The 12,297-nt window shown below is 37.0% G+C and overlaps 1 protein-coding gene across 1 annotated transcript in view; it reads right to left on the bottom strand.

Annotated features, from left to right (window-relative positions):
• The window catches only part of LOC122797026 (collagen alpha-1(XXI) chain-like), a 1,114,432-nt gene that overhangs the window by 1,047,178 nt on the left and 54,957 nt on the right, over window positions 1-12,297 (bottom strand). Inside the window, exon 4 of the mRNA XM_044065795.1 lies at window positions 621-846. Coding sequence (XP_043921730.1) covers window positions 621-846 — 226 coding nt within the window. The remainder of the gene's footprint in view (window positions 1-620; window positions 847-12,297) is intronic.

Here is a 12,297-nt window from a genome sequence, read left to right as displayed (position 1 = left end):
CGTGAATGGGTGCACCTTCGTTGAAGGTTGGGCATCGAGCTGGCACCTTGGCACCGTAAAAATCTACTGTCAATCATTAGCGGACCGGAGGTCCGCTGTGGCAACCCCTAACCAGGAAAAGCCAGAAGAAGTAACTTGAGTTGCACATTAGTATAGCCCACAATATTCTAATAACAGCATCTTGTGTAGGTGTTACCAGCAGTGGAGTTTTTGTTTTTCCCTTGGTTTTTGATTGGTTGCTGATCAAATAGTCATGTTCAGTCAGTTGCCCTTTGAACAATGGAAATATTGAAGAATTGCCGGACTTCCATATCTCTTTCTCTCTCTCTCTCTATATATATATATATATATATATATATATATATATATATATATATATACTTCCTCAAGGTATGAACTGATTAAAAATAAAAACTAGAAATGATTTATGAAACTAGATCCTAAGTTCATCTAACACAAGAGAAAAAGTGAAAGCAGGAATTTTGTGTCTTTCTTTATTCCTTTAAAAAACCTACACTTTGCTTAGTACAACTTAACAAGGAAATCATATTTTTTGGGATTAAAGAAGTTAACATCAGAACACCAATAGTAAGAAACATGCACAGAAAGTAAACACTTACATGTAACTTTGGGTCTTTAAATGTCACTGTTTGTAATTCATCCTCTCTCTTTGTTGTTGTAAACAGCACAGATTTCTCTTGACCATCAAGTGTGACAGCTACCTGGATGTCTGCAGACTTAGATAATATCCTCCACAAATCAAACTTTATATGGTTGACTGGAGACTTCATGCGTAATGTTGCAACAAAAACATAAGTAGGAGGAAGGCCTTCTGGAAAAATTTCTCTGTTAAGAAAATAATACAGGGCACCTTAGCAATTCAACAAAATTATGAAATATAGAATCACATAAATCTCAGAAAAACTGAGGAGCTCAGTCTACAAGTGTGAGGAGGCTAGTTGACCAAATGCATGTTGCTGTTCATTTCAGATAATCATGTGACACAGTAACTGTTAATCTTAGATTTCACCACTAGTCCATCAGATGATAGTTTAGAGGTATCAAAAAGCCTCTTTTGTGCTTGCAGAACACATTCTCTCTCAGTATTCTTGTATCTAACTATTAGAGACAAGGTACATTTTATGGATTGTGTGACTCTTTCTCAGCATGTAGAATATGAAACACCACTTGTTGGCTCTGTATTCTCTAATTCCTTCATGGGTTTCTCTGTGTTGCACTAGTGTTATGGTAGTATCTGAATTCTCCTAGAAGTAAAGATATGCATGAATGGCAACACAGTACTTCATTCCCAGTGAGCACAACTAATGTATAATATGTTTATTGGGAATGTCCAAAGGAGACACTATGTTCCATTCTTAAGAATAACTCAGGCTCTTGAATCACAAGTCTTGAGAAAGTACAATACTACAGCGCAGCAAATCTTGCTATGTTGTAACACAATTAGCCTAATCCATTCAGTCCTTATTTAAGTAATGCTTGTGTTTTATCTTCACACTGAAGCATGACTCTTTGGCATAACTGATAGCCAGTGTACTGGGTGGTGCTGCAGTTGACGATAATAGGAGGGCCTGGAACTTAATGCCATGTTAGTGCTGAAAATAATCATCATCCTAATACCCAATACAATTATTATTATTTTTTTTTTATTTCTTTGACATACTGTATTTTTTATTCTATTTTATTTTACCTAATTTTTGATTGGAAAAGCCCAATGGATAAAGTATTCCTCTTCACAGGTGACACGGGAGCACTATCTGGTTCAGTGACTTGCTCAGAATCACACAGAAGGCAAAGGAAGGAGGAAGGAGTCAAACCCTATCTCATGAGTCAGGAAGCAGCTAATTAACAGCTCGTAGCTTCATTCCTCGGTCCTGTCACCCTGAATTTACATGGGCAGAGATTGTTTTCATGTTGTCATTTCAAAATAACTTTATTGACAATAGATACATATATCTAGCCATTAATATGACTCCATCCCAAGATAGCACAAAAACAAACTTGACTATAAATAAAAGATAAACAAAAACAACATATTATGTTAAACATTCTTTCTATTAATCTCACATTGCTAAAAAACAAAAAAAAAAAAAACACACAATACATGATATTCTTAAGATGAACTGATGAATTTCTATTGTAGGTTTCTTCTGCCCTCCAGAATATGCAGTTTATTTCTTAGCTTATCTCTCCCTTCCCCTTTTAAGTTCAAGTTTCTGCTTACACAAGTTATTCATCAAACAAATTAAGTCAGTCCTAGTTAGGGAACTCTTATAATTCAATTTTTGGTGATTTTTTTTTTTACTTAAAAGTAAAAGTGTGTCAATAACACTAACTGATTTCAAGACCAGCCCTTCATTTCATATACAATCACCCGTAGATGGGTACTCCAGTATCTCCACTACAACCTGGCTATATACACAGAGTATGTGTCAGGACAAACCAAAATTCCAACACAGGATTGTCAAGTGTTTAAGTACTTACAGAATTCCCTCAAGTAAAACAATTTATTTCTGAAAACAAAAGAAGTCTAATTCCATATCCTCCTTTATCAAAAAAGAGATGAACTCCAGATCATTCCTTTTATAGGTTTTATTAGGCTATGCCCTTCCATCATTGTAGATGTCTCGAGATCCATTTCTTACATCTAAACCTTTTATGATCGTGTCGCTACTAAATACTGTTACAGAATACACCTGATAGGATGTTAGACTATCTTCGTTTGCATGAGTGTGTTCACAAGTAGTGCTTGGTAAGTCCATGTGTCCAGCCTTGGAAATCTTGTGTATTGCAAAGCTATGTTATTGATGAATCCTCTATTATTTTAAAATCTGTCCTTTGTTATGTATAAACTCACAATCACACATTCTAAAACCAGCCTTGATTATAGCTGTGTAAAGAAAGCTGATGTAGCTGGTGTGGAGTGTTAGGGATAGTGTGTTCACTTTTTTTCCTCACAAACAATTCTCAGGTGTGTACATACACAAAGTTATTATAGCCTGTTTTCTAGATGGAGAGAGTATGGTCACTATTTCTTTTTTACTTCTCTCACAGACCACAGAGGTGAGCAAAGAAGGTCAAGTAGGGGCACTGGACTGCTAGGAATACATTAGCATGGTCATCATTTTTCACTTTCCTCACAATCACCTATCAGGCACATATAGAGGTATGTTTTGTGGGCTGGGGTGAGGAGTCATACTATGCATATGCGTGACAGCAGTTACTGGAAATACATGAATGTAGCCATTTGTGCTTTTGCTTTCATCACAGTCTAATGCCAGAGTAATGCACAGATGATGACTGTCTTTTTTTTTTGGGGGGGGGCAGAGACTAGGTAGACATGCAATATTCCCAGACTGGGTTCATGTGTCCTCTCAAACATTTGTCTTGCTAGTTTATTGTGAAATACTATTTGAACATTAAGCCTTACTGACAATTTATGTCTTCTTTGAAAGAAAAAAAAGACTGAATTTTGTTTCTTACTCATTATTTTGTTCAAGCCCCTACTAGGTAAAAAGGTTGGCAAAATGCTCTAAAATGTAGCTTAGAACATCTATAACCCAATGGCTGAATTCAGGTAGGTATTTACTACAGAGTTATTACTGTGCTGTTTCTGCTTTTTTTTAATTTCTCTGAGTCTTTTGGGTCTAATACCATGATGGGAATAGACCCCATTCCTAAGTCAAAGTACGATTAAAGTTCATGAAATTAGTATTGTTTCAATCTTTGATGTCAGCCAGAAGTGCTCTTCGCAGCACCCACAACGTGCCCAGTAATGACACCTTCTATAATTTGTATAGGGTTACATGTATTGGTAACAGGTCTAAATATGATTGTAGATTCTTTTTTTAAGACCCATTGCTCTTACTAATACTGGAACTATCTGGGTATTTTTCCTCCACATTGCTCTTGTATCTGCCTGCAAATTCTGATATTTTAAGACTTTGTATCTCTCTGTACGCAGCACACTGCAGTCACTGGGTGTGGTGGTTTCAATGATCAAGGCTACTTTTGTCTTCTTTTCATGGACCACTACATCTGGTTTTCTGGCATCTAGCTTTTCAACTGTTGGTAATGGGTGATCCCATGTGATGTAGACTTCATCATTTTCTATGATGCTTTCTGGTTCATGTTTCCAGTGTTTTTCAGCCACTTCAATGCCATAATCTTTGCACAATCCCCAGTGCAACAGTCTTGGCGCTTTATTATACCTTTCAGTATACAGTCCTTCTGCCATTAGTATGTCACAACCAGCAATGAGGTGTGCAACTGTTTCCAGTTTGGTTTTACAAAACATACATTTGTCTGTTTCTCCCACATGTTCAATGGACTTTGTAAACCAGTGTGTACGTAGTCCACTATCTTGGTCTGCCAATATTGACCTTTCATCTCTTGGTTTGAATTTGCCTCTCCTTAACCATTCCTGCATTCGTTCCTGATCAACATGAGATTCTTCCAGAAGATTTCTGTACATGCAACCATATTTATGCATTTTTCACATTTCTTGCCTTCTCATCTGGTCTTTCACCTATATTCTTTCTTTTGTTTTTTTTTTGGCACATTCAGTTGCTGCCTGATTTTTATCTACTTCTGCTTTGATTTCTATTCCTGCTTGACACCAATATGCTTCTGCTAGATTAAGCAGAGAAGTCATCTTGGATTTATTTTCCTCATGTTTCAAAACATTCACCACATTTAGGTCTTGTGTCATCAGTAGATATGTGTGGAGTCCCATGATTGCAGATCTATACATGTAATAAATTTCAAGGAGGCCCATCCCTCCTTCTGAACAGGGAATATATAATCTTGGTATGCACTGATTTTTATAAATCATTTGGTGATCATGAAGCAACCTTCTTGTTTTCCTATCTAATCTATCCAACACATTCTGGGGCCAGTCAATCTCTCCAAAACTGTAAGTTAAAACAGGAAGAGGAAATTGGTTTATAGCTTGGGATTTGTTCCTAGATGTCAATGCTGTTTTCAGGATTAATTTAGGTCTTCTAAACTACTGCTCACTAAGTTTTATTTGCATTTGTTCATATTTTATTGTTGATCCTTCATCACTTCCCAAATATTTATACACTCCCTCTTGCTCAAGTTCTTTTATATCACATTCTTTTCCCAAAATGGCATTTTCTTGGTGTGCAGTCTTCCTGCTTTAAAGGTTGTTTTTGCACATTTATCAAGAACAAATGACATTGTTATATCTTCTGAAAAAGTTTTGACAACTTGCAGTTGTACTTTCAGTTCCTCATCTGATGAGCTATACAGTTTTAAATCATTGACAAAGAGAAGATGAGAAGTGTTGACACTGTTTTCTAGGAGCCAAATTATAACCATGGCCTAAGCTGTTAAGTAGACAGCTTAATGGGTCTGGCAAGGCAGAATAACACCAGTGACAGAGTCACCCCTGGAATATCCCGCTTTGATTTTTTTATCCCTGGAATAATAATTTGTCCTTTATCATGGCTTAATTGCAAAGTGGTCTGCAACTGTTTCATGGTCACAATGTAGTCGATCAGTGTAAGAACAATATTTAAAATATGTCCCTATTTCTGGGCCTTTGTTTCCCTATTTTGTCAGTCTTGCCCAGATTTCTTCCAATAAGAGCTAGAGAGGTATGAAGGTCTGACAAATGACATTTAGAAGAATATGCCAGGAGGGGAAGCCCATAGTCTACACACAGTAGTAGTACCATTGGTTACTACAGAGTGTGGTTCATGAGTAAGAATTCAGGAGTAATATGGACAAGCGTATTGTTAATTTTCTTTTTCAGGAGGTTGATTATGCAGTGTTTTTAGCTAAGCAACTGTACTGATTTTAGATGGATTGAGCATTAGCTGTTTAGAAGAGGGAATATTGCAAAGCTGCTTGTCTGTAGAGTGAAATTCCATAAGAACTTGTTTATGCTTTGCTCCTGTTTTGAAAGCGAAAATATTTTCAGCATACAAGAACTTGTTTTGAGACTTTAACTGACAGGTGAAGTTATTTATAAAAAAACAAACAAAAAAAGAAAAAAACGGAATGGGACCCAAAAGGGATTCTTGGACACTGTTTAGGGAGACTGCATCACACAGAAAGGGTGTTCATCAGTTTTAATTGAAAACGCTTCTTTGTAAGGTTGCTATTACACCACCTATGTGTTGAGTCACAGAAACTGGAAAAATTTAGTCTATGATTCTGACATAATTTATTTGCTTGAGACAAGCATTCTTGCAGAATGGCTGAGTCTTTTGGGGACTTAATGAATATACTTAACTTGAGTCATCTGCAAACCTAGTCAGCCAGAGCCCTATAGCATTGTCCTGTACTTCAGAGAGGTAGATGCCAAACAAGAGTGGTCTGAGCACTGGACCCCTGGGGACTCTTCTTGTACCTTGCCTTTTTGTGAAAGTAGCATCCCCGTTTTGATCTAGTGTGTCCTATCTGTGAGCCAGTTGGCAATCCTTAGGTTACATAGAGATTTATTCCTAGTTTATATAGTTTTTCTACTATGCCTGAGTGGAGGATTGTGTCAAATACTTTGGCTAGGTTGAGGTAGGCAGTCTGTACTGTTTAGCCTTAGTGGCCTTTACAAAAAAGTCCACCATGTTTATTAAGCATGAGTCGCCTTTGACAAAATCAAACTAAGATGAGTCTAGTGATTGGAGGTTTCCAATATATTTATTGATTAGTTCAATGATAATTATTTTCCATGGCTTTGCAAAATGAGGCTGGTCAAACTCCTGGGTCTGCAGATTCTTCTCCGTTAGAAGGGGGATAACTGTTGTTCAGCATTCCCTTAGTACAAAATCCGTTTGAAGGCGGAGGCTAAACAGCATAAATAGGGGTGTGGCTAGGTCATGCATCATGCTTTTCAGGATGCATCCTGGGATATTATCAGGAACCATTGATGCAGTATTTTTCCTTTCGACACCAATTTTAAGACTTGATCCTGTGTAATAGCTGGGAATGATTTAGTTTCATGTATTCCTTGTGAGATTGATGTGGGGAAGACAGACAGAGAAGGTGAGTTAAAGTTTGAGCTGAATTTATCAGCCAATAGGTTGACTATATCTTCAGCATCAGTGTAGGTAACAATGGTCCCAATTCCAAAAGACTTGCTCTCAGTATTAGTGACCACTTACACTAAGAGCAGGCTGACAGCTGCTGTTTTGTAATCTTATCCCTGGTGTAAGCCAATTTATAGATAGACATTACACTAAAGTAAGTCACTTGCAGGCCTTTCAGAATCAGGGCAAACTTACACTGAGAGCAACTCTTTTGGAATCCGCCCCATTGTTTGCAACCAGCTCAGCATATTGTTGTGTAGAGCCCATGAGACTGTGAGCACAGCTAAAATGGCATTATGATCATCCTTTACTTGGGTTATTTCATGCTTAAGTATTACAAGAAAAGTCATAGAGGTTTCTTATCATTGTATTTTTTTTATGAAACACATTTAGAAAGAAATATTTCCCTTTTCATTTTTTCAGCACTTGCATAGTTTGAGCATCCTTTAGCTAACTATGTATTGGGTTGTTTCAGCAATGAATTTAATTACATTTGGCATATTCCATTTTTTTGCCATCCCATTGCTGATCTTTCGTTCGAAACCAAATAAAGTTACTAACAGCCACAGCTTACAGAGTGTATATTGCCAGTACCCAGAAAGCTTATTCCATTATACTTGAGATGTGATACCCAAGCAATTTACCACAACACCCCAAAAACACTTGTATTTGCTTAGGGTTAGCTGGAGAAAGAAGCTGCATTTCAAGCATAAATTGTATACTGTCACATTCCAGCTGCTGCCGTCATTAGCAGAACACATGGCCTAATTTACTTAACTTGAGGTTATAATTATGGTTTTCCCTGCTCGTCTTCATACTTTCTGCACCTAAGTGTACCCCCCATGGCACTAGAATGACTTTCAACTCTTACAAAACTAATTTTGTTGCTAACTGCATCCAAAACAACTTTCATTTATAATTTATAAAGCCCAATCCATAGCCATTAATTCATAAGGATACTTATAAATGCAAAACAAGGCTATGATGATATCTTCTCATTCTGTCTAATTATTGCTGTTGCTTGCATGCTTGGTCTAAACTAAAGCAATACATGGAAGACACCAGAAATCATTAGAAGCCATTTCTTTCATGACTACTGGATGCACCTGTGACATGTGTGGTGTGAGCATACATTTTTAAATACTTTTGAAAATATTTTTTGTTACTCTAACATATCCATACCACTTTAAAGTGGACTCTGGTAAAGTTCATAAAATGAGCAAAAAATGTTTTATGCATTTGCTATTATAATACAAACTGAGAACAAGTTTGAAACAAACATAAAAAGATACTTCCCAACTGATAATCCTTCCCATCTACAAGTTTGCAGAAGCCCAACTTCCATGTAGCTTAAGGGCTGTCTCACAACATATTGTAAGTATTTTCAAGGCAAAATAATCTAGTTAAAGTAAACCATGAAGTAACAGCAGGGAATATGCAGATATTTTTGTTAGCTGCACAGTAAAACTGCGCCCCTGCATCATGGTGCTTATAGATTCATAGGTACTTAATGGGCTATTGATATGTGATGATCTTAAGAAGTCAACCCCTTACATTCCCATGGTAGTTTCTAGTCCTTATATCTTGCTTACATGCAACCCAGAGATATGCCCAACAAGTATATATTGAGACAGTTTCATCTTGCCCCTATCCATGAGAGACAAGGGTGCTAAACTAATTTGTGATTACCTATCCATTCATCCAAATTACATTCAAATAGAGAGACAGAAGCACTTTGCTTTATGTGGAGTGGAAGACTGTTACATAGAATCAGTACTCTCTGTGATACATAACTATCCCTCCAACATGTTGTGTTTATGCTGCAGAAGAAACTGAGATCCCGTGAGCAGGTGTTTATGCCACCTTTGGGCTTGTGAATGTGTAATGTAATAATGTCAAATTATATGCCACCCTTTGATTTAAAAAAAGGTTTACATCTTAACATTTTAGAATTTTCAGACTGCAAGTATTTCAATCTTTTCTCGCTAACTTTGTTGACATTACACCTTAGTTGTCCACAAATGTAGTTTACAGTCGAATCATACCTCCATTCTCACAGTGGTGTTAGGAATCCTAGCTTCCTGTTTTCAGAAAGTCAGAAGAGGGAATGCAAACCAGCTGACACCACAGGAAATAAGAAAATAATTGAAATGACCCAACGAACCACAATACTCCATAAGAGGGAATGACAAAGGTTGGGACATAACACTTCAACAGTGGCTTACTATAACAAAGGTTGAACAAGCTAGATTGCACATGCAGGGTTGCTCTTTTAGAAAGACTGCAATTTTGCCTACTATCTCTAAATAATTTACATGCTACCACAGTTTATTTTAAATACCATCCAATGCCCTGCTATGCCATAACATATGCTTCATTCAAGATATTGTACTTTCAGTGATGAAAATCAGGTAATTTACAACAAACGTTTATGTTTTTGTGAAACCATCCAGCTTTTGTAGCAATTTAACATAATCAAACGGAAGAAGGAAAATGCAATTTGTTACTCCGAGGGCTTCTTTGGAAGAACATATATCATTTAGTGGTTAACCAAAATAATGTGCAAATTATAGTTTTATATTTATGAGGAATACAAAGGAGAAAACATAATTGTTTTTTAAAGTTAAAACCATGAACTATGTTACAAAAACATTTTATTACTTCAAAATAGTAGCTCATTTAATTTAACTTTTCTTTGCTTGATACATTGATTAGCATAGTAAAAAAAAATGGACCAGTATCTACTCCACAAAGAATGTCTTCAGGTATAAATTTTCATTTGCACATTAAAGACTGTCAGTTTTGTAGGAAAATAACTAATAAGAGAAAGAGGATGTATCAGGCAAAACAATGATTTTACTGGATAAAGATAAAGTACAAGACAAAATGTGTGTGTGTGTGTGTGTGTGTGTGTGTGTGTGTGTGTGTGTGTGTGTGTGTGTGTGTAGGGGCACATGTATTTTGTCTGTGTGTGTGTGTGTGTGTGTGTGTGTGTGTGTGTGTGTGTGTTTGTGACAGTTCAGAGAACATGAGGTTTATTAGGCAGCACTACTGTGTGTGTGTGTGTGTGTGTGTGTGTGTGTGTGTGTGTGTGTGTGTGTGTGTGTGTGTGTGTGTGTGTGTGTGTGTGTGTACGTGCCTGCGTGTGTGTGTGTGTGTGTGTGTGTGTGTGTGTGTGTAGAGGCACATGCATTTTGTGTGTGTGTGTGTGTGTGTGTGTGTGTGTGTGTGTGTGTGTGTGTGTGTGTGTGTGTGTGTTTGTGACAGTTCAGAGAACATGAGGTTTATTAGGCAGCACTACTGCTCCCCATTACACATAGAGTACACTCTGCTGTAAACTGTGAATGCAACAGGTCTTTCTGTTTAATTCTTTTCCAAGAACTGGCTGTGCACAGGTGGGAAGCCGCAGCTGGTTTGTGGCAATGGATATGCCAGGCTGCCACATGATAAAGATGTATTGTTTATAATAATAGAAAGCAGGATGAAACCAGGACAAGAAGTAGCATAAATAAACGCAAGGCAAAGGAGCAGATGAATATTCTTCTTTATTTGTTCCACAAGTGCATACTATGTGGATCATGGGTAAAAAGAATTTTGGGTAAGAAAAAAAAAGGACTGCAAGCCATTGTTGCATGACTGGAAATACTCAGACAAGCTATATGAAGTAATAAAAAGGAAGGAATGATTCATTCATTCACAAAAAGAAATGCGCACATTCCACAAGCACTGCTCTACAAACATCTTTTTTTGTGGCAGTCATCCAGTAAACTTGCATGCTGAGCTGCGTTTAAGTTCCAAAGGTAAAATATTACTTGCCCATCATATATCCTAATTAGTGAGCTTTAGCCCCTAAAACACCTTTCCACATTATGGAAAAATGGAAATAGATGTCATTATTTCACAAAGAAATCTTAAACTTCTAGGGTTTTACTTGAACAGTCATTGGCTGAATTCTTAGTTTAATATTTTCACTAGCAGTCAATAATGGTTGACAGCTTTGCCCAGGTTTCACATTCAAAGATGAAATATTCATTATAAAAAATGTAACATATAGTTTTGGAAAATAGTCTTCAATTTATTTCTAAAATCCCAATCCATTCATTTGTCCTGGTCCACTTCATTAAACACTCAACACGAATGACATTTGATGACCTTTATTAAACTTCCATAAACGTGATTGTTAATCAGTAATTATAAATTTCAACCAAAACATGACCCAGGTGATAATAACATCTGTGCAAGGAAACATAAACAATAAGGGCAGCGTAATCACTTACCCTTGATAAGCAGCACCCCCCACTTGCTCACTTATCTTTGCACTAACAAGGCAGCGTTCCCGCTCACCTTCAATTTATTGAATTACACCATTATCCAAATAAGCAGCTCTGCTTGCTTATTAACTTATCCAACAGAGCAACCTTTCAATTTCCTTCCCAACTTATTGAATTGCACATCCAACACCAGAGGGGGCAGAAGAGGGCAAGCCTGCCCCTCTTCTCCGCCTCCCACTACGAAATAACCACCATCCCACTAATAAAAAGAGTAAGGGTGGGAGGGTAGCAAGTTCACACCAACAATGTGACTCCTACCTCAATTACACTTGACAAAACCCTGTAAGGCCCTCCCTACCCTTACCTCATTTCCTCCTAAACATCCCTCTCCCATTTAACCCTATCCTCCTCTTACTCATGCTAATCTATATACCTAGCTCCACTTGAAGATGTCCCAGACAAAATGGTCTGATCCAAACCTCATTAACCAATGATTTTTTCATGCCTTCATAAACGAGTTTTGTTGTGATTTCCTAAGAGCATTTTTTAAAGTTCCTTGAGAGTCGCAATGAACATTCTCTACAGTATGCCTTAAATATTACCAAGATAGTGCTCTAAAACATGGCAAATAAACTAAGTGTTCCCAGACATGCTGTGCTAAGCTGAATTTTGAAGATTCAGTCACTGATATGCATTAAGAATGGGATGTACTGATCTGTTTTTGTGACGTCATTGTTACCCCACTGCATAGTCTAGATGCAGGACTTCACATTTATTTGGGTTTGTATTTTAGGAATCTGTAAATAAGTAATTACAATTGATAAGCTTATTCTTTTTCCATTATTTGGTTTATAAACCATCTTTATTGTCTACATCACTCTATTCTCCATGTACTTTTTAAAACACCTTCTGATTTTAACATCTTGCTGTCTCTGCAACTACTTTTACCTGAA

The sequence above is a fragment of the Protopterus annectens genome, chromosome 3.part0 (assembly GCF_019279795.1).
Source record: "Protopterus annectens isolate FY-2018-M chromosome 3.part0, PAN1.0, whole genome shotgun sequence".
Classification (NCBI taxonomy): Eukaryota; Metazoa; Chordata; order Ceratodontiformes; family Protopteridae; genus Protopterus; species Protopterus annectens.
Note: the sequence above shows the minus strand (reverse complement) of the source record. Positions and strands in the feature narration are given on the sequence as shown.